This window comes from Nipponia nippon, unplaced genomic scaffold (assembly GCF_047370975.1).
Source record: "Nipponia nippon isolate SJK-2023a ecotype South Korea unplaced genomic scaffold, ASM4737097v1 scaffold_3, whole genome shotgun sequence".
In the NCBI taxonomy this organism is placed as follows: Eukaryota; Metazoa; Chordata; class Aves; order Pelecaniformes; family Threskiornithidae; genus Nipponia; species Nipponia nippon.
This window is the reverse complement of record NW_028262347.1, coordinates 74,770,000-74,791,687: the sequence shown is the minus strand read 5'-3', so window position 1 is coordinate 74,791,687 and position 21,688 is coordinate 74,770,000. Positions and strand designations below refer to the sequence as shown.

General features: G+C 41.0%; 1 protein-coding gene across 1 annotated transcript in view; it reads right to left on the bottom strand.

Moving 5' to 3' along the window:
- Positions 1–979: 979 nt before the first annotated feature.
- Positions 980–21,688, bottom strand: part of ST8SIA1 (ST8 alpha-N-acetyl-neuraminide alpha-2,8-sialyltransferase 1) — a 147,050-nt gene continuing 126,341 nt past the window's right edge. Inside the window, exon 5 of the mRNA XM_087766133.1 lies at positions 980–19,444. Coding sequence (XP_087622259.1) covers positions 18,958–19,444 — 487 coding nt within the window. The 3' untranslated portion in view covers positions 980–18,957. The remainder of the gene's footprint in view (positions 19,445–21,688) is intronic.

The window sequence follows — 21,688 nt, the reverse complement described above, 5'->3', positions numbered from 1 at the left end:
CTGTCATACCAGGGCATCCAGCATGAGGTGTAGTACTCCAGATGCAGACTCACAATTACCTCACATGGGCAAAATCTCCTACCTCAGCCTCCTGGCTACACTGCGTGGTTGGTGGTTATCATTGCAAGCACATGCTGTTGACTTAACACTCAACTTGCTGTCCACTGGAGCCCAGGCCCTCTTGCTACAAAGAGTGAACCCTAGCCTGCTGGAGTCTGTCCCACGTGAAAAACTTGGCACTTGTCTTTTTCTATCAGCCATGAACTTTGCTGATGGCTGATATCTCTAACAATTATTCATCCCAACAGTTAATAATTCCAAGAGCTAAACCACATTTGACATGCAATCTAAGCCAAAAAAGTGCCATGACACTCAATGAACCTAAGGCCATACCACTGTCACTCATGATTTCCTTTCATTGTCATGTTTTTGTCACACGTTCCCTGTCCCCAGACGTCTGGTATGTCGCCAAAGGTGGTTTCTCTCATCAAGCATTTGTCAGTACCCAGCAAGTGTTTGCAATAGCAATGAATGATAGATTTGGAGATGAAGAGTGTGAGGAAAGCAAGTGGTTAACACTGAATGGCAAAGCACCTGATCTACCATAGATGGGTTATCAGATTTTTAAAATTGCTTTTGCTAACAATACATGTTCAAACCATTGAAGCCTTCAAATTAAATCTTGTTTTTATCAACTTGAATGAAACAATTTTTGAGAGATCTAGATTCTAAAAGGGACTCTGGAAAACACGTAAACCCAAGATAAAAATGCTCAGTTATGGCATAGGATTGTAAAAGAGATTGTGATAGAACTATTCTGAACTTTGTGTTGTCTCTCCCATGCATATTTTCAGTCTCATCTCCTTACTGGAAAATGTTACACTCACTTGATTTTCAAGTACTTTGTTTTATTTTGAAATACTTCTTTTAAATTTAAACACCACACACAGAAGTCTGATGATGATTTGGCATACACGGTTGTATTTTATTTTTAGTATCATGACAGATCATTTCTAAAACAGGGATTCTGAACAGCTATTCCTCATCTTCTATAATGTTTTTCTTGTAGTAAGCTTGCATAACACAGTAAAAGAATGTTCCCTTTTTTGGGAAAGTACTCTATGTCTTATGAAATATTTTTGTATAATAACATGGGTATAGATTAATTTCAACAGGTACATCTGTAAGTATCAGCAGTTTTAATTCTAAATAGTGAATACAAAGTTCAAAGAAATCTATGCGTGTATCCTGCCTGAAAATTATCTGGAATCTTTTTTGCGGCACTGAATTTTTCTTTGGCAGTATATACGTGTGCTTGACTATTTTTTAACCATTTTCCAAGTTGTCTACATTGCTGGTACTCATTAAGAAAACCGTATTTTTTTGCTCATTTATGCGTACATAATAAAGGAAAAGTACAAAGTGGACGAACTGACAGATCAAAATATTGAAAATACCACAGTGATCTTTTTGAGAACTGGATCAAATTGGGTTGACAGGGACTAAAACACGTCACAGTCTTATTGCTGTTAAATGCCTACAAAATAAAAGGAGTCTGTAGCAGAACGGACCAGAGCCAATGATTCCATCTCACAGTATCTTTCAAGGTAATGAAATTAATTCTTTTTCTTCTTCAGAAAAGAAGCCCATGCAGATCTTTTCACAGAAAGTAATAGTGTCCTAATATTCTTTCTAAAAAATATCCAAATGGGTAGGGTTTCCATTTGAATCTCTCTTTAGTCAGAAGTCTACTTTAGGTATCTTAACCCTTCTCATCAAAACCCAGGATGTATACAGAAATTAAATGGAACATTTACATTAAAGAAAACAGACAAAAATGTTCTAATTCTAAATTTTAGTTTCAGTTGCTAACCCCACCAGACTTAGAGATCTTGAGGTTGTCAGGGAAGAGGCTAAAAGCTGGAGATGAGTTAGGTCTGATTTGATAACCATTGAAAATAGTGAAAAGAAACCTCGTAATTTAATATCCATAGGATTCTAAACCTTCTATCTCAAAAAGAAAGAAGTAGGACCAGAAAGACTGCAGGGAAGAGCAAAAGCGATAATCACAGTTACTGGATGGCTTTCATTAAAAACAATAACTAAATAGGCTAGGGAGTCTTAGTCTGGAGGAGAGAAGATTCAAGGCCTTTGGCTTGATAGATGGAGAAAAAGCTGCACTACACGATGGGAAGTTAACTACCGCGCTGAATGGGCAATACAGGAAGACACTTTATGAAGTATCAGTTTAATCAAGATGGACATAATGCAACCTCTCATGGTTGTGGTACACTTAAAAGATTCTCTAACCAGCTACAGCAAAGCAAAATGTCATGGTGACCCGTGACTAGCATTCAACTGGATGAACTTCTATAGGCAGGGCAGATCTTTTCTTTCAAGACTACAATTCTCTTTGCTAGCATTTTTCAAAATACATTAAAAATATTTTACCTTAACATCTGTGAGACTGGGAAGAATTAGTCCGTGTTGACAGATAGCAGCAATTTGACATAAAGTGGTTCATCAGTTTGAGGAGGTAAGCAGGCAATATCTGTAGCAGAAATCACAAGCGAACCCTTTTCTCCTAAGTCCTACATGTCTTCTCCCAAAAACCTCTACTTGAAGTTGTTACTCATGTTACACATAAACCACTTCTGTGGTCATTAGGAAGACAGCACATGCTGTACATCATCTGCTACCTTATGGAGGCTAAAATCTCTTTGTTGCTGAACAGGCTTAAGCAAACATGCCACAGCCAACTGGTAGATCCCTGTGTAAAAGCCTGATGCAACAACTTCATAAATCTTCTGAAAAGAGTTAGGCACAAGACAGGAACACGTCTGTTAAACCGTACTCATTAACGCCACAATACTTACACTGTGGTTCTCGCTGACAGCTGGTCTTTTTGTTTAGGACTGTATTTTCTACCAGACATCCAGATCAAGCACTAGAAGACGTGTAACACTTCTGCTAAAATGCCTTGAAGAGGTGAACTGGGAAAGCATGTAAAGGAAACAGATACTCAGAAACCAAAGTGCTTAAAAGTAACAACCTCACCAAGCTGTCCAAGCTGGGTATGTGAGAGTGGGCTGGAAATCTGAGTAGAAGAGGATTTAAAGTGAGATACCTGGAGAATTTCACGCACTGGGCACGTTTCTCTTGTCACAGCAATGACCTTCCCTATGACATTCAAGCACCTCCTGTCAAAGCCAGATGGAGGGAGTCTGAGGCACTGGTACTGTTGACATTTTGCCTTTCCACAGAACATTTTCATACAATGAATGAATATTAGCTTATCAAGGTTTAAGGGCTAGGAAGAAGAGGCACAGAGCTAAAAAAATACCTGGGCTCAGTGGTATAGCTAAGGTACGATTCCCTTCCGGAGGGCAAAACCTAAGAGTAGCTGCAGGACATAGCTTTCAAGTAGTGCTTCACCAGCTGAAAGTGAAACATAGCTTCAAGGACTTGGATACTTGACCTAGGTCTCCTACTGTCCAAGGCAGTATTGCCCACGTGCACTATACAAGCAAGCACACAACAGAGAGACCCTGTGCAGAAGCTTCCACCTATTGACCACTCACCTGGCAGAAGTCCTCAGAGGCAGTGAGTTCTCATTTTGTGAGCCCCCATTGACATTTGTCCCTCCTTGCAACAGGAAGAAATCTAGTGAGTGACCTAGATGGAGATGGTACATTCTGAAAACTAAGAAATATTAAATGAGAACAAGGAACTCTCATTTACTCACTGGGTAGGAAAATGCATTTAGGAAAAGGAAATAAACGTGCTAGAGAGCCAAGGAAAGTTAAGGCATCATCTGAGGATTTCTAGCATAAACATAATCACTGGGACTTCATCCTCAACTGGCTTCAGCAATTTGTATCTGCCCACACCTGAGTAAACTGGAAGTTAAATGGTCTCTCACTCATCTTCCAGTTGCATTTTTTTCAAAAAGAACAATCGTGGCTAAAGGAAAGGGAGCTTCTGTCTTTCCCTCTTCCCTTAGCAAAGACCATCTTTGCTATGGATAATTCTTGCAGTAAAATGAAGACAGACAGAAATGCTTGCTTTTTTGTATCTACCAGGCTGAGGAACCCTACTCCACCTGTCCCTGGAATGGCCAGGACCATTTCATCTTATATCTTCCATTGGTTTTAAAGGGGGGTGGGGATGTTTAAAGTGAGAGAGGACATTTTCATAACCTCAAAAGGAACTCGGTGTCAAACTGCAGCTATCTTTAAGAGGCTTGTACACAGAAAATCTGCACTTGGAAAATCTGGCTTGAAAATCTAAAGACATCTAAGCTAGGTCAACCAGATGTTCAGATACTAGAATCATCATTTGCTTTAGAAAATGTACTCAACGCCTCTTATGTGGTTATTAGACTAAGCACTGGAACATCCAGGCCAAGCAAGTGGGATTCAGTTACGCTGATTGCAGTGCAGAATGGGAAACTTTGACAAAATGCCTGTGTCTCCTTGGGATTCCTATGTGCACCCAAAGCTGTGTTTCTGGGTTGTTCTGGGAAGGCAAAAATGTACAGGTTCAGCCCCAGGTTTGTAGTATAGATAAGGGCTGGCGACCGGAAGATCACGCGCTGTACGGAAAGAGTTAAGGGTCGACCCTCCCTTGTTTCCGCCCCTTATAACATGACGCGCCTGCTGCTGGGGGTATAAAGGTAAACTACTGCGCAATAAACATTGAGGCTGAACACCCACACCGTGTGTGCTGTCTGTTCCTTCCCCAGCCCGGGTCGGCTGGAGATCCGCCGGTATAACCTTGATATGTAACGAACGCTACAAGGTTAACTCCCAGACTAACACTGTAGATAAATTTGTCTCACTGACTAAGCTACAGAGAAAAGGAATTGAGTAAGCAGAATAACCAGAAATATCAGATGAGGACAAAGGATGTAAATCTTGACATGACAGTAGACTGTACAGGACAACATAAAGAGGAAGAGGAAATGACCTCAAGGTCATTGTTTGGACACACTGAGTTAGAGAATGGGGAAAAGAGAAGAAAAAGAAGCCTCACAAATACTATTTTCATTTCTTAAAATGGAGATATTTATTTGTTAAGATAATTAAATCCAAATTATAAATAACATAATAGTTACCTTTGAAAAATTCCATCAAAATTAAACAAAACAATGAGCCTGTCCCTTCTGATCATGCTCATTAAGACTCTGCAGCTATGAAAAAAGGCATGGACTACTATAAAATTGAGATTTGTTTCCGTCCACTTGCATGAATATTATAAATAAGACTTTCCTTATAAAAATCACATGAGATGCTTGTGGCATATTTTGTAAAATGCAACTAGAAAAAGACAACAAGATACTGTTAATAAATAATACATTCAATAACAAAGCAATTTTTGCTATTGAGAGACATCTAGACATTTTGGGGTACAGTCACCATGAAACCACCTGAAAAAGAGACATTCTTCAAAGGAGCACTGCACACTACTTGAAAATGAACAAATTCTACTGACATAATAGAAAATACATTATTGCCGGGCAAAGAAAGATAAACCCTTAGTCCTTGTAACAGTGTTAGCCGACAGCAAACATTTGCTACATTGGAGAGAATCAGATCGAAGCCCTAATCACAAAACTCTAAACAACAACAAGTGATGTTTAACACACGCCACACAAGTACCTTTGCCCCTGATCGTGCCAAAATGACAGTGATTCAAGGAGATGTTTATCCAAGTGCTCATTTTGACACAACATCCAACCTGTAAAGCTTACATACATCATAAATGATACAATAAATATTACATGCCAGTCACTGGAGGTAAGACAAATCCATGGAATTATGCAACCTCAGAGGCATAACAGTTTGCTTATCCACTTTAAAACCACCTCAAGACAATGAACTACCACATTACCATCACATTTTTCAATAAACTGGGCAAGATAAGAAGGAATGCAAATCAAAGGACTAGAATTACGCAAGGGCAAAATTCACCAGCTAACACTGAAGTCCCACGTCACATTGCTCCTTTGGAAATATCGTGTGAGAGAGCAAAAATGGCAATCATGCCCAGTCCCTAAAGAGTCAGGAGACACCTTGCATCTGTCCTGCCTGGGCTATTGTATACCAGCATTACTATAAACCACAGACTGATCCCAAGTCAGCTTGTTTTAACCAAACACCGAGCTCCTTCCAAACATACATTTATGGTATGGTATGTTTCACCACTGATTCAAGCATCACTTGCTTGAGCACTCCACCAGGAGTAAGGCTTGCCCTCTCTCATAGCCAGCCTTGCAGATAGGATCAGCTACAAAGCAGGCCTGAGATGTGCAGATGGAAGGACAGGGAAGGTGAGAGCAGGGACCTTGCAACTACAGATGGAGGCAAGCAGAAGCCAATCATGATCCTTCAAGCAATGCTTCCTGGGCTGCTTGCCTTCAAATAACCTGTTTATTTCCCAAAGCAAAGCACCAGGGAGCTGGTATAACCCCAGTGATGAGCCCAGCCATGGGTTCCCTGGGCCCCTGTGGCTGGGCAGGTATTTCAGGATCACTGCGACTCAGGGATAAGGGAACAAATGTCAGTCCCTCCTGAAATCACTGACTTCTCATGAATACCTCAGTCAGGTAAATGCAAAATTAATAATTTTGAAAAACCTTTGCCTGGCCCATTTCTGTTCTAGTCAAGCTCAAAAAACCTTAAGCTGCGTGCATGTCTATGCCTACAAGAAATGGAAGTAAGCTCACGGCATTTTAGCTTGCACTTCAGCTTCCAGCCATAAGCAAGCAGCAAAGCGTACCAAACCAGTCCCTTATTTTCCTGGCACAGGAACAGACTACTGAATTCTGGGGGCAGGAAGCACATGGTACGGCATCATCAGTGAGCCCGACTGATCTCCAAGCCAGTGCAGCCCTATGAGCCCACGCCTGGGAAGAAGTCTGATCTGCTGGAAATGCAAATTTCCCTTACAATGCTGGAAGGAAGCATATTTAACTTTAGGAAGAGAGCAGTTTGTTTATTAACATCATAATGGTAAAGCTTACGTTACCGGAATTTGAGTCTGGTCGTGAAAAGAGAGATAGATGAAAGATGATATGGTTCACTGCAAAAACTGCTAGAAATACCTTCTTTCCATTTCACTTCTCTTTTTTACACTACAGAGCTCATACTAATAATCCAGCTCATGGACACGACATTCAAGTAAAAACACATGCAGTCTTTTACATTCATCATCATCCGCATGCTACGTTTCACAGTTCATTATCAAAGCAATGTACCATTCTATAAAAACATCACAGCGAGGCACCTTTAATTTCCTTCGTATCTTTGTTTGCTTTCCTGTTGAGCTTTCAGAAATAGACAGGTGGAACCAGCACTGACACAGGTTAAAGCAAGGTGTCCAGTATGCGTAAGAAACACAAAGGTTTACAAGTCCTTGAAGGACTTCCAGCATGAAGGCAGAATTGCTGCGTCACCTTGAACTGCCAGAGCTGGAGAAGATGAAAATGATTCTAAAAGAGTTCAGTTACTAACTTAGATAATCATCACATTTGTCCTTCAATACATTAAAAAAAAAAAAAAATCTAGGTTTCTAAATGAAAATAAGAGACATTTCTATCCTGTGCTCAGGGTGGAAAAATCAGACTTTAGAGCAGACCATTTACACATTCAAACTTCTTGCTCTTGACCTGTAAGTGGCTAAAGCATGGCATGAAAATGCTTTGCACTGTCTTCCCTTCCACAACAAAGGAAAAAGAGTCGTGTTGCTATTTGTGTCAATTGCTCTAGCAGTTGCATTTGAAGTTTCTTCTGCTTTTGAGAGGGCCCAGACACTTTCTGGCTCGTCCCTCAGCAGATGGCTTGGCTCTGCTGCGGCACTGGGAGGCTGCAGTGCAGAGCCACTCAGCCAAGGGGAGCTCCCAGCACCCAGCTCTGGTGATGAGCTGCTCGGGACCAGGAAAGGCTAGGCAGGGGACGACATAACCCTGCTCCATGAATTGCCAACTGGGAGACTATTTCTCAGCTTCAGTACTATCCTTCCCAGCAGGGTCAGTGAGGCTGGCTGTGTCTGCGCACCAGGTGCCCCATGCCACGTCCCAGGGAGGGAGCACGCAGCAGGGAGCAGACGGCAGTGGCTCCTGCTCAGCTTCTGGCAAGCAAGGGCTGGGACCATGCTTCACACTTCATCCCAGGGCTCGTATCACCTTCCACTGCCTGCTGGCTCTCCTCTTGCCCGGCCGGACTGTGAGCACCCAGCAGCCCCGGGACTACCCCAAATCCCTGTGCCAGCCTGGCCCTGCTGCTCAGCACAAGGTACAGCCCCAGCAGCACCCCTGAGTATCTCCCAAAGTCCCTCAAGAAGAGGATAAAAACCCCTTCATTTAAAATTCAGACTACTAGTAAACTCTCCAGAAGAACAGAAACCTTACTAAGTGCAATTCCTGACCATTACACATAGTAATAATTTAGGTATTGGACGAGAATCTGAGAGCTATTCAGAGATGCACACAAAAGAAAAAATGAAAAGTAATAAGGTCACTGGAAAGAATACATGTACCAAAAACAAGAGGACAACTAGACAGACGCTGACTCAAGTTGTTTATACCCATGTCTCAGCTTGTAACTTCCAAGAGACATAAAAGGAAGATGAGAAATATTTTTATCATCATGGTAGTTACAGGCCATTATTAAGAAGGTTTATTAAAGGCTCCTTGTTTTTCACTGAGGTTGAAAGCAATTTTGGAAATGAATTTATATTTTACTGATGCCTGATTGACTATGAGTGCACTAAGATATTGCAAAGATTCAAGACTTGACTGTGTGCAATTTAGGCTGAAACCCAAAGACACTTACAGCCAGACTGGGTTTTATGAAAGCCAGAAGAATTTTCAGTTCTCAAAGACTTTCAATATTTAAGAGGAAGATAATTTGTCAAGACTTCATTGTTGACCATCATACGTAGTGTTATGAAAAGAAGGTACTGTGCACAACACAGGAAAAAAGCGTTGAGACCAACATTTTTAAGAAAACCAGCATCTGAGACTCAAATTGAGCCTTAGATATAAATTGTCATTAAAAAAAAAAAAATGAGAATAAAGAAAGATTTCTTCCCCGCAAAAACTATCAGAAAAGAAAAATTGCAGTCGAATAGCATGGGGGAAAGATCATATCATTACATCAATAAAGTCTAACAAAATTATTTGGGAATGACTGGAAACATTAGCAGGCATCAGATCCATCATGCACAATAAATTACTTGAGGATATCTAGTTCCCAGATACAGCCAGTCAATGGTGAGGCTTCACACTGTAGCAAAACCCTTTTTTCATTTTCACTTGGCTCATACAATATACTTGGCAGATAGAGCAGCACATGGATCATTTCTACGCAACTTGCTGAAACAAGGACATGACTTAGATCATGATTTGATTTCAGACTGTGACACCTTAGCGCAGCAGATGTTTGAAATGCAGCAAGGTATCTGCCTTACAACAACAACAACTAACAAATAGCATAACATGCTCATGCTCTACACCTGTGGAAAAAATCAGTAGCTTACAGAATAGGAACCTTTAACTAGGTAGCATAATCTGGCACTGCTTTAAAATACCTTAATTTAAAATTTTCATAGGATGAATTCCCTCAGGTTTGAGGGCAGCTGGTTAAAATCTAGGCAATACTATTGATTTGACAAGAGCCAGAACAGTAAGAGAGAGAAGAGAATTTGGCTTATAAATTGAAGGGCAGGGCAGAGAGAAGAAAACCTTCTTTTCTCATTAAAATGCACGACTTTTCACTTTCCTAAAATCTATGCATTATCTGAAGGTAATGTCCTTATTGTACTTACTAACAATGAGGGTGGATTTTAACATAAAAGCATAAATTCAGTCAAATAAAAAGGTTTGTTTGTTTGTTTTCACTGTTCGAAACAGATAAACCTTTATATTTTATAACATTTCTGTTCTTTCACTTTACTTCCCAAGCATGAGTTAACTAACTCTCAAAACATCTCCCATTGAGGTAAATAAAATCTCCATTCACCTGACAGAGAAACCACCGCAGGAAGGAGGATACCAAACATTCTGAGGTGAGCACTATTGGAAATAAGAAAGACTTCATTTTAATTCTGAGTTAATACAGTAATTAGTACTAGGAAGATGTGAAATACTGCATACAAGCTTGCTTGCACTCAGCATTAATAAACCTAAAGTGGTTTATGCTCTCTCTGTTATGTTTTTAGGTTTAGAGCCCGGAGGAAAGTTCACTGTAGTGCAGAGCAGATTTTAAACAACTTGCAAACGCAGCAGGTTTCACCCTGGTACCACAAGAACTGAGGGAAAGAGAAGCGGAAGAATAAAGACCTAACATCTGTTAATAACTCTAGGTCCCAATTCAGCAAAGCATTTAAATACATGCTTGCACCCCTTCATCCCTTGGACCCCTTTACCAGAAAGACTGTGTCATCTTGCGTGTTTATCTCCTTCCTGATCTTTGGCTAGTTCTTTAGACACCACAGCTAAATGGCAGTACATAAACAGTAACAGACTTCAGAAGACCAGAACCTCTGTCCTGAGTTTGTTTTTCTTTCTTTTTTTACTACATTTGGAGTACAACATTTAATTTTTAATCTAAGGACACCACACGGAGTAGTCTAAAATGGGAAGCTTTGCAGAAGTACGGACTATAGTACAAAGCCAGAAGTGCAGCATGAGTTGAAAACCAGAGGAAACACTCACATAGCTCTTAGCATGGAGTTTGCTCAGTTATGGGTGTATTTTAGAAAAAATGGAATCTTTTTTCACATGTAAAATTTGCGCAATTTTTTTTTTTTACTAAATGATTTTAAAGTAATTTTTCAAGATACTAATCAGTGTTTGAGATATAAACTTCAGGCTATCAGCTACTTTGTTTATATTTATAGAATTGTGTGCCTATATATTATTCAGGTAGTCTACAGAGACCTCTAAAAAGGGTAAATAAGAGTTCTGATTGACACTTCATTCCATTTTCAGTGCAAGGTGAAGCTCACAAAGAAAAGAAAAATCTACTGTTTCTGCCTGTGCATGGGAGAATTCTTGGAAACACTGATGGGGTAGGAGTTTCAAGAGCATTGAATGCTGTCCTAATCCAATATTGGCTCAATGGGGATTTCATTACTGGTATAAATAAAAACACAGTAAGCGTTTTTTGAAAGTCCTTGCCCTATGCAGCATCAGGCATTCACCTTCCAGTGACCTCCTCACAGATACAAAGTCTCATCCTCAGATAAAATGGCTTTTGCATACAGACAGGTCTGTTTCCTAAGCGGCCAAACAATCCAGCATGACCAGATGATACACTTAAGGACTTAGTTCAATGCTCACTTCAGTTTTCAGTACATTCAAAGTCCAGTCCTTTAAAATCAGCCATCAGTCACCTTCAGGATCAAAGTCCATGCTTGAAGAGCCCTCACAGAACTAAGACAGACCACTCAGCATATGGGAGACCAAGCAGGCAGAGATGCGGCTAAAACATCTTCTTTTTTTATCGTCAGTGCAGCACACTCTGTATCATCTGCTGAAACCCTACAGCTCAAGAGGCAGCAATCAACTTGCGTGTTTGCCGGAGCCCTGCCAGACCACTCCAAAACAGCGTTCTCCGGAAAACCGCACATCTTCTGTCAGTTTTGCTCCGCGTACTAAAAGCTATGGGTATCCGAAAACAAAACTTGTGCTCTTGAAAAAGGGAGTGTTTCTTTTCAGCGCACGTAGGGATTATAAAAAAAAAAAGCGTTCAAGCATGTTCTACAAAAATTAATACATAAAGAGAAGAAAGAGAAGTTGTGATTATGGCACTCTCGCAGTACACCGAGATCCTGGTTGAAGACATCCGAGCAGGGACTCGAATCTGGGTCTCAGTGCTCCAGATTATACTGTTCTAATCAAAATCTCTTCCTCTGCGCATCTGTTCTCAGTGAAAATGCTTCCTTTACTACCAAGGTAATCACACAATAGCAAAGCTTCTCACAGAACTAACTTCTTGGTAAGAATTTAGCTTAAAATTTATTATGCATCTGTAATTGCTCCCTGCCAATAAACAGAAAATTATGCAACTCATCTTTGTTATGGGCTCCATCTGAGCAAAACAATTCATTGAATATACAATTAGAAATCAACAGGAACTATTCAAAAGGTACTTTAGTGTTTTATTGAACACCAGCTTATTCATAAACCCAGAGGCCAATTACTTGTGGTGTTGCTTTCTTATACTCACTTTGGATTCACTCACGATAGTTAAATCTAGTCTAAAAGAAAAAAGGGATTAACTTGGAAGATGAAGACACCAAATAACACAGTAAATTGCAGGTGGTCTGAGTGCTAAAGGTTCACTTGCCTTAGAGGGACCCCAACTAGATAAATATTCAGCTCAAGAGAAAGCTGACCAACTCAATAGCAGCAGGGAGTACACGTAGAGTATTTTAAGATGCAGTTTTAACAGGCCCTTCTGGGACTTGCCAGGGATCAAAAGTGTCTCAGGGCAAGAAGCAGGCTGGTCTCCAAAGGAATGAGCTGCCATCATTTCCACGAAGCCCAGCACTTCTGACTTGAAGCAGGAGAGGGCTAACCTTGCCACGGGTAATTACCTAGGTCCTGGTCTGCAATGGCACTTGCTGAATCATACCCACGGCAGATCTAAACGGAGCCGCTCCGGTCACTGCCAAGTCCCAGCAGCAATCAACAGCCTGATCCTTACGTGCTACTGCCCTGAACGTACCTGCTGCCTTCACACGGGTGAGGACTACTTGCTGTCCCCGAACGCAAGCGGCATGCCAGGGTTGGCTGAACTCAACACGCAGCTGAACTCCTCAGCCCGGGCTGGCATCATCTGCGTGGACTACGGGGAGCCGGTCAGGGAGCTGCACCCCCCGCCCCACGCAATGCCTGAGCACCGGTCAGGACAGCATCGGCGGGCGCCTGACACAGCCACAGCAGTACGCTCACAAGCAAACTACGCACCGCTAAGGAAAACGCTTAAGGTTGTGCTCTGCCCTGCGCAGCTTAGCCTTACAGACACAGCTGGGGTGTTTTCACAGTCCCGCGGAGACCTCTGAATGCAGCCCATGTTCAGAAAAAGCATGAATCACCATCTGGAGGTGCCGGTCTCTCCTGACTGTAGAGAGAACCTACGCAACCATTTTCAATTAACAACTTTTTTTTTTTAAAGCTGAGAAGACAGAGTGAGATTCATTTTTAAGTATACGCATTAAGCTGAAGAGGCTGAATACACTAGGGCTCAGCCTGCTGTAATAAAAACTGAAGAAAATGAATAATCGGGGAGGAATAAGTAGCTGTTTAAGTTCTCATTGCTGCCAAAGAAATATCAGCTAGGGAGAACAGGTTAAGCCTCCTGTTGGGTATTTGTGTTACACTTATGAAAATGAGTTTGCTAATACTTAACAGGCCAGTCATTCTTTTACTAATTGTTCTGTTCAAAAACTACCAAAAAGTCAAACATCTGATAGATTCCAAGTGACAAAATCTGGGAATTCAAGGAAAGAGAAGCTATTTTACAACGATCGCTTCGAAAAACACACCCTTCTTCCGCCCTCTTTCTGTTCTCCAGTGATGGAATTATCAACGCCTAACTGAAGCTGTATTTTTGATTTGGAGCTAACTCTTGTTGGATTTATCAACACTTTAGAAGACAAGATGGTTCAAAACGACAATGCATATTAGCTACCTTATGGCTGATTTTTTAAATCACACTTCTATCCCCAAGGAGGATGGTCATCAGGAAGGACAGAGCAGAGAGATCCTTTAGGATGACTTCTTGGGGCACAAATACAAGTCCAGATGATGCCAGAGGGAGATCTGATGGAAGTACATGACATTAGGAGCAGGTCCCATTAGGGAGATCACAGCACACCAGGACAGCCACAGTCCCCACAGCATCCCCGAAACAGCCATGGAGTCGGGGAATAGGCATTTCTGGACAAGGTCTGATGAATTTTGTTTACTAGGAAGTATCAGCTAATGGAAATCCCACCATATCATTTAATGAAGGAGACTGTGACTCAGGATAATAGCTAGTTAGTTCATTTTATATATGTGTTTTGGGAGGAGTAGCAGGGGAGAAGGGAAAGAGAGATTTTTCATCATCATTCTTTGTTCTATTGTATTTCGCTTTCTGTTTAATCAGTTTCCCCTCCTCATAGCATCTTCCTTTGCTGCTGTCCTGCAGAAAACCATCAACACGTCACAGGTAGTCCATTTTTCAGAGTCATTACCAGATGAAAATGTCCTACAGTTCCTTAGAACTGGGGATCTTTATCAAGAATTGCTATGCTCCAATTTGTTACCCCACTGATTTGATCTTCTTTTTTTCCAGCATCATCCAACCCTTCAAGAACTGCCTGTGCTTCATATCACCTGGACTTCTTCCAATACTTAGTAATCTATTGAGCTGAAGAAAAGAACCAAAGCAGGCAGCAAATGGTGAGATAGTATTCACCTCCTTCATCATCCTCCCTTCTAGATCAAGAGTTTCCTCACTCATGTTCTCCTTATTAATTACAGTCAAGGGTGAGCCGGATATTAAGCCAGTTTCCATGAAGATGTATAGAGGAAGGTTTTTACATAACTGCCACAGTTCAGACATTGTTTAAAAAAGCTGATGCTTTGCTTAGTTTCAGCTCCCACAGAGGTGCAAACTCAGCAGTGTATGTTATGACACCATTTTGATGAAGCTAACAAAAAGGTGAAAGTAGTCAAGTCGACAAAACGGCCAACATTTCTATATTCTACAAAAGTTAATCTGTAACAGAGGCTTGGACCTTTGAAGGTCAAAGTTCACCCCAAACCTGGTATCTTCATTTTGCAAAAATATAAAAATACAACATTCATGAATAAAAGTCCTCAGTATTATAGCATGGTCTGTGCCAAAATCATAAATGTTTTTATTCTCATGAGCACACACCCCCTTTCTCTATGATTTTAGTTTCCTGGCTTCTCTTTTGCTTGTATGTTTTAGAATGAGCTCCAAAGGCTTCATAATCAACAGGAAGGAGAAGTTTTATATTGTTTTGGCGCAAGTTCAAAAACTGGTCTTGATTTACTCAAAAGAACATAGACCCCAAAAAAGATTATATCTAGAGCGATTTCAGTACTGAATATCTTCCATGCACAGCTTTTGTAAAGTAATTTAATTTGTTGTACTTACAAACGCGGGGCAATGCTTCCTGTGCAGAGCAATGATTCCAGCACTTCTGTACCTTGTCACCTCTATGATAAAATTAATAACTAGGAACATTAAGAAATCATTTGGCCAGTCTGAACTAGCTTTTATTGAAGATGAATTGCAGTAGCTTTCAACCTGGCAAAGACTTATGCAGCTTTAGCTACACTATCAGAGAAATTCAGGGACTGGCAGCGGAAATAGAGAGGCTAGAGTAGGGAATTTCACTAACAACAAACATTGGGATTTCAATTCACTTCAAGGAAAATATAGCAACACAAGCAATGAGATTTGATTAAGGGCACGGCCATGGACTGGAATCAATCAATAGGTAAATGCTGGATGGATATCATCACTCTGACCAAAGTCTGCCATGACTGCAAGATGCTGATTTCTCATGGTTAACACTTACAGTTAGCCTCCTGGATTTGCTTGTGCCTGTCTTTAAGCAGAAGTATGGTCCTATCTCATGGTGTGACCTCCCTCACGAAGAAGGATACAACTTCAGTCCCTTGCATGCAATGCCATATTTCAAATGATCCCTCCACATGGACCCCTCCACCTCCTAGATTTAGACAAGGCAAGCCTCACGCTGAGTGGCAGCATGGACGGAGCATATTTACTCCAACATTTCTGTCAGGCAGCTGCCACTCTCACAGTCCCAACTGCTCTTCTTTTTTTTTTTTTTTTTTGTGACTGCTCTTGCCACAAAACACTCGCAGTACTCAGCTGCATCCCTTTTTACTTGCTGGGCAAAAGGCGGATCGCTGGCCAGTGTTTGCACGGACTGACAAGTCAGTGAGCTAAAACAGGTTTTACTCTCTCAAAAGGGGGATTTATTTTCATTTCTCTTCTTTCTCAGCTGCGAGTTTTCTGGAAGTTATAGAAAATTATTTATCCTTGAAGCCTTTACTTTCCCATCAAATGTGCTTGTCTTTGTAAGATGCACTTATATTCACTATACATAAATGTGAATAGAGCCAGAATTATCAATTTCTCCACCATCAGTCACACATCACACACAGCCTGGGTCTCTCCTACCCCCACAATTTTTTGGAAGCTATCTCCTTGCAAACGTCAAGGACTGCAGACATCAGAAGGGACTCACAAAGACCACAGGCTATAGATTCAGTCTGCCTCAGTCTTACAGAGGTGGGGAAATAAAACATCTCCAGATACCCAGGGCACCAGTTGAACACGAACAAGCCAGACATTATGAAACACTGCACAGAGCTTTCCTACAAAAATACACGTTTTTCTCTTGTTCTTCTAATCTGATTATTTTCCCAGGACATGGAAAAAAGGATTACCAAAGGGTTGGAGAGCTGTCAGAGAGGTTCAGAACTAAACTCCCAAGTATTGGTAAAAATACAACAAAAATGACCAGCAAAGAGGTAGTTCCTCCCCGCTCTCCTCGTTCCCTCCCACCCCCAAGGAAATGCTGGCATCCTGCTGAAGTGCCATTTTAGCACACCATATTTCAACTGTTGTTCTCCCAGATAATGTCATCTTTAAAGCACTAAGAAGTGCAAAACTTGACACGTATAATAAAAACACTACAGGCACCTCTTCTTCTCCAAGGCAGCTCAGTAAGGTTCTGCCATAACAAGCAGTAAAGAAAATATTTTACTTTCAAATCCTTCCTCACCGAGTACCCACATCATAGATAAAACAAACGTAACGAAAGGGAACGAATTATCAAGTGACGTTCCATCAGTGTGTTCACTGTACTTTTAACAAAAATATGGACAAAGATAAAATGGGTTACAGAAGCACATTCAGATTTTATCAGAACAATCTCTAGAACACTATTTAATCCAAATCTCCACGTTACAGTTTAGCACTGCCCTGTAATCCTATGGAACAGTGCCCACTTTATGCTTGGAATATCCATATTTAGAAAGAAGATTTTATTATGAAACATAGGTTTAAAAAGCAAAACATCATTGTTTTTTTCCAGTGCCCTACATAGATGGTTAAATTATTCATATTTAAAGAAGAGCCATGGATTTTGCCTTTTTTTTCTTTTAATTATATCTGTATAACTTGCAGCTGGTAGTCTACAAAGAGAGACGTTGTCAACATATGATAGGACACATCCCCCAAAATACTAGCACTTTGGAGCTAAAACAGGTAGCACAGAAAATTGTTGTGGAAACCTGATGACAGTTTTGTTGTTTCAACACTTTGACTAGAATTTCAGCTACTAATGATGGAAGGATAAGAAAGAGAACACTGGTCTGGATTTTAAAGTTAATGGTAATAACGTCTTGCAGCTGAAATTGCACCGTGGACTGAGATGGTATTCTCTTCTTGTCCTACAGTGCTAAACCAAAGCAAGCAAACAAACAAAAAGATTTCTCATTTACATGGTGATAAGACCATCTGCCTCCCAAGTAATAGCCCAAAATAAAACAGTCCTTCAGGCGCTGCGCTGGCCGGAGCAGCACGCGTGCAATGCGCACACTGACATAATTCACCCACTGTGAGGAGAGAGGCTGCCTTACGTAAGGGCCTGCCGTTTCCTTTTTTTACTTTTTTCTTGCTGGCTACGCACTTTTTCAGTGCTCCCAAAGGCTGTTTTATTTTTCAGACTATCTTTAACAAGAGACAATCTTGCAAGAAAGGTACAAGTCTTTAAGGCTAACGTTACAATCCAAGCAGAAGAGCTCGTCACACAAATAAAGAGGATTTTCGAAGCTTCAAATCATTTTAAATGACACATTCATTTCTGCAGTTTTTCTGCTATAAGCAAATGAAGAACCTCATTCTGCATTCCACCGAACACCTCAAATCCCCTTGACAGTCGATGAACATCTGGAGTCCAAATGAATACAGAATTAATCCCCAAGGCTGGACAGCAAAACAGGTCAGGAACCATCCCTGCTACAAAAGTCACTGTGGAAATCTTGCAGCAGGTCAACTGAAACCAGGCTGCACTTCACCACTGGTTTTGTAACACAAGTTTTATTTTCAGACCAATCTCCCTTAACCAGCTCTTGCCCACAATATAGCATTAGCATAGCTATAAGTGCAATGACCTCAACTATCCTGATAAAACCTACAGCAAGTAGGTCCACCCATACTCAGTAGCAGGGCATTCCTAGGACATTCTTCTAACCAGATTCTTAGCACTCTTCACTCTCCCAAGAGTCTTTGGAGGAGTTGACGGTACTCAGCTCCTGGGGCTTTTAAGCCTTTCCTTTTCCTTCCATTAGGGAAAAAAAGAAAAAAGTAAAAGAAAAAAAAAGGGAAAAAAAAAGAAAAATGAAAGAAACAAAGAAAGTCAACAACATACACATGCTCTCCTACACACACACCCCCACACAGAGGAAGAAAAAAGGAAAAAGGAAAGTTGTACGAGGTGCCAATCTGGAATGAAATGGATTTTTGAACAGACAGTCATATTTGGCACTGTCAGCAAAAGCTTGTGGGTGGCCCTGTGTCTCTCCGAGCCTTAATGCCCTTTTTACATCGGTCATGTAAAAATGTCCCCTGGAAAGTTCAGCTGTGCTGCTTCTGACATTATTTTCACAATGCTGCTGAATGGACTCAATGGAGAGATTCACTTTCCCCCACCCCAGTTCCACAAAGAACGATACATTAAGGACGTATTCCATTTGGCCTTCAAGTAGCATTTTTATGGTCCATGCAGATCCACGATTATTTTCCCTTTAAAAAGAATCAACAGAAAACAGAACTCTCTGTTGGAGAGCATGGAAATTAAAAACTACTGGATCTCCCAAACCAACTCCTACGATCCTCAGGCAGAAGACTGGATTAAAGGGTCCTCACACGGTTCTAGCTGCATTCTCAGTACACCACTTTTATGAAGAAACCAGAGCTGTAGAAATTCCTCCGGCATGGCGTGGAATCCAGAATCGGGCAAGACATTGTCATAGTAATGATGGCTAATAAACTTCCCGTGCAGGTCCACCGAGAACGGCCAGAAGCCATAAATTGTTACTTCTTCACACAGACCAAGGGCGGCACTGACCAGGAAAAGTCCTGTGGAAAGTCGTTTGGCATGGATACCTTTGCTCTTCCAGAACTTGCCAATGTCACGCAGGAAATTGGGGTTGGCGAAAAGGACCGCCTGCTTGGCACCGAAGTCCTCCAGGGTGTAATAGACACGTAGGGAGGGTCCTGTCCCCGTCTTCATCGAGAAGGCTGGCATGTAGATGTAGCTGTGGTTATACACCTTCACACTGTCCACAAACGCTTTTCGAGACCACAGCAGATTCTGGAACCTGTAAAACAACAGAGAAAAGCAAGCTGGTCACACACAGGTTTTCCCAGTCATTTCAAAACCCAGCTAAAAGCTGCTCTTCATACACATATTCACAATTACCTGCACACCTTTCTCCAGCCCAGACAAAGTCCAGACAAACTTCTGACTGTCTGACACTGCCTCTCTTCTAAAAACATAAACCTGAATAGACAGTTGAAACTATCTGGTATCCTGCTAACTCCAGAAACCAAAACGTTTCCAATTTCATCTTTTCAAAAAACCCTGAACGAACACTGACAGCTTTCCTGAAAATCAGTCATTTTTAGTGACATTTTTCTTTTTGTCCAAAACCCAACTTACTTTTTCAGGCACAGGAATCTTTAAAAGAAATGTTAAAGTCCATGTTGTTCTTGTTTCTTAAAGGCATACTAAAAAAGAATCCAAGTTACCTGCTGAACAAGCAATACCAAGAAATATTTAAATAGAAACTTTGGACTTCCAAAATTCATAAGACTTGTAAGAATTACTTTTGTTATGCCTGTATAGTGATTTAAGTTGCGCTACCACAGCAGTTAATTCCTGTTCCGGAACTGAGAAAAATCTCAAAAGAACATACTTTGTTATAAACAATAAAACAGGAACCAATGAATTGTTTAGGATAAGTGGCAACACAAAAATGTAGCAACAAGCACCAAACAATATTCAGAGTTGGTGTTTGAGACGGCACGATTTACACACTCAGTAGGTTTAAAAGCAGCTGGTATTTGTAGCACGCAAGTTAAAGGAGAGACTAGTTGGCAACTACAAGGAGGGCAATGTATATGTACAGATTATTTCTCTAATGTGATAGTCTTCTCATCTCTTGATATAAAAACTACATCAGGTTGCAATTTGTTAAATTGCCAATAGCTATTTGCTGATGTCTATTTTATCCCTGATGTTAGACATGCACTACTCCAAAACCAGTATCCTGTCAAGACTATAACCTTTCCTTGCCATATGCTTCTGGATATGCCAAGAGGAATAAGACATCTGGCAGGAAATCCTAGGCCATTCACACACACTAAAACCTGGACTGATGTTTGACCTGTCCCGACGTCTGACACTAAACAAATCACATTTCAGTAAAATATTAAAGTATCCTGAATAAGTATCATGGGATGTAACTGATACAGAGGTCATCCAGAGCCATGGGTAAAATCCAATACCTAAACCACAAACTTGCTAAGTAACAGGAACACTTGCTGTCCTGGGGTGCTGACTGCATTGGAGGGTACCTTTGCATGAGAAAGTCACTATGATTTACTCTCAACAATCTGCTTTCTTTCCAGAGTCCACATAATCTTCAGAGCACCAATAAGTCCTCCCTGCCTTTACCACATGGCAGTGTCTGCAGACTTCAGCACGCAGGCAAAGTTTACTACATTAAAAGCCACTTCTGCACAAGCATCACACGCGCTCCTTTCATTGCAGCTGGGTTGCTCTCCTGCATGTGATCCCTAATTTTTTCTCAGCTCCCAAGTGCCCATCTTGCCCTTGTTGCTGCCTCCTCTCTCTCAGTTTCCTGCAGCTACAGCAAACGTGTCATGACTGATTTCATAGTCACGCAGCACAGGAGTCAGAACAAAAAACCTGGAGACAGCAGCACTGGATTTTTTTTCCTTTCTCTGGTGCAGGCAGAAATAGGTATAAGAATACCTTTTTTAAAGGGTTATGAAGAGATCAATTTGGGGTATAGACCTCTCTGAAACAACAGCAAGAATCACAACCACAGCAAGATACACAGGTTTAAGTAGGATACCAGATGACCTCAAGAAGCACCAGATAAAATTTCAGCTGAAACAATTGCCAACAATAATATAGCTTCAACAGCATTGAAATGCCCCATGAACATGTGCCAGGTTTTTTGAAGTCTTTGTTTTGGCAGAAAACTTGAAATATTCCTAATAAATTGTGAGGTTTTCTTGACGTTTTCAACATGCGATATTTGGTCTCATGATTTGCCACAAGTTTCTTTCAAAATTTCCTTCAAGCTGGATTAGAATAAAGCTGTTTTGAAGCAAACCCCCTGAAATCTGCCTGGGTCTTCGTTACTGTTTTGCTCTGCAGACCTGCTCCTACTGCATGGTGCTATTTGCTAATGTAGGCGAAGCCACTGTCTTCCAAGCAAGAAATCAATCCAACCTGAATACACAAAACAATAAAAATAATTTCATAACTTATTGCATTTGGCATTCTTTTCCACAGAAATAGCCAAGACACA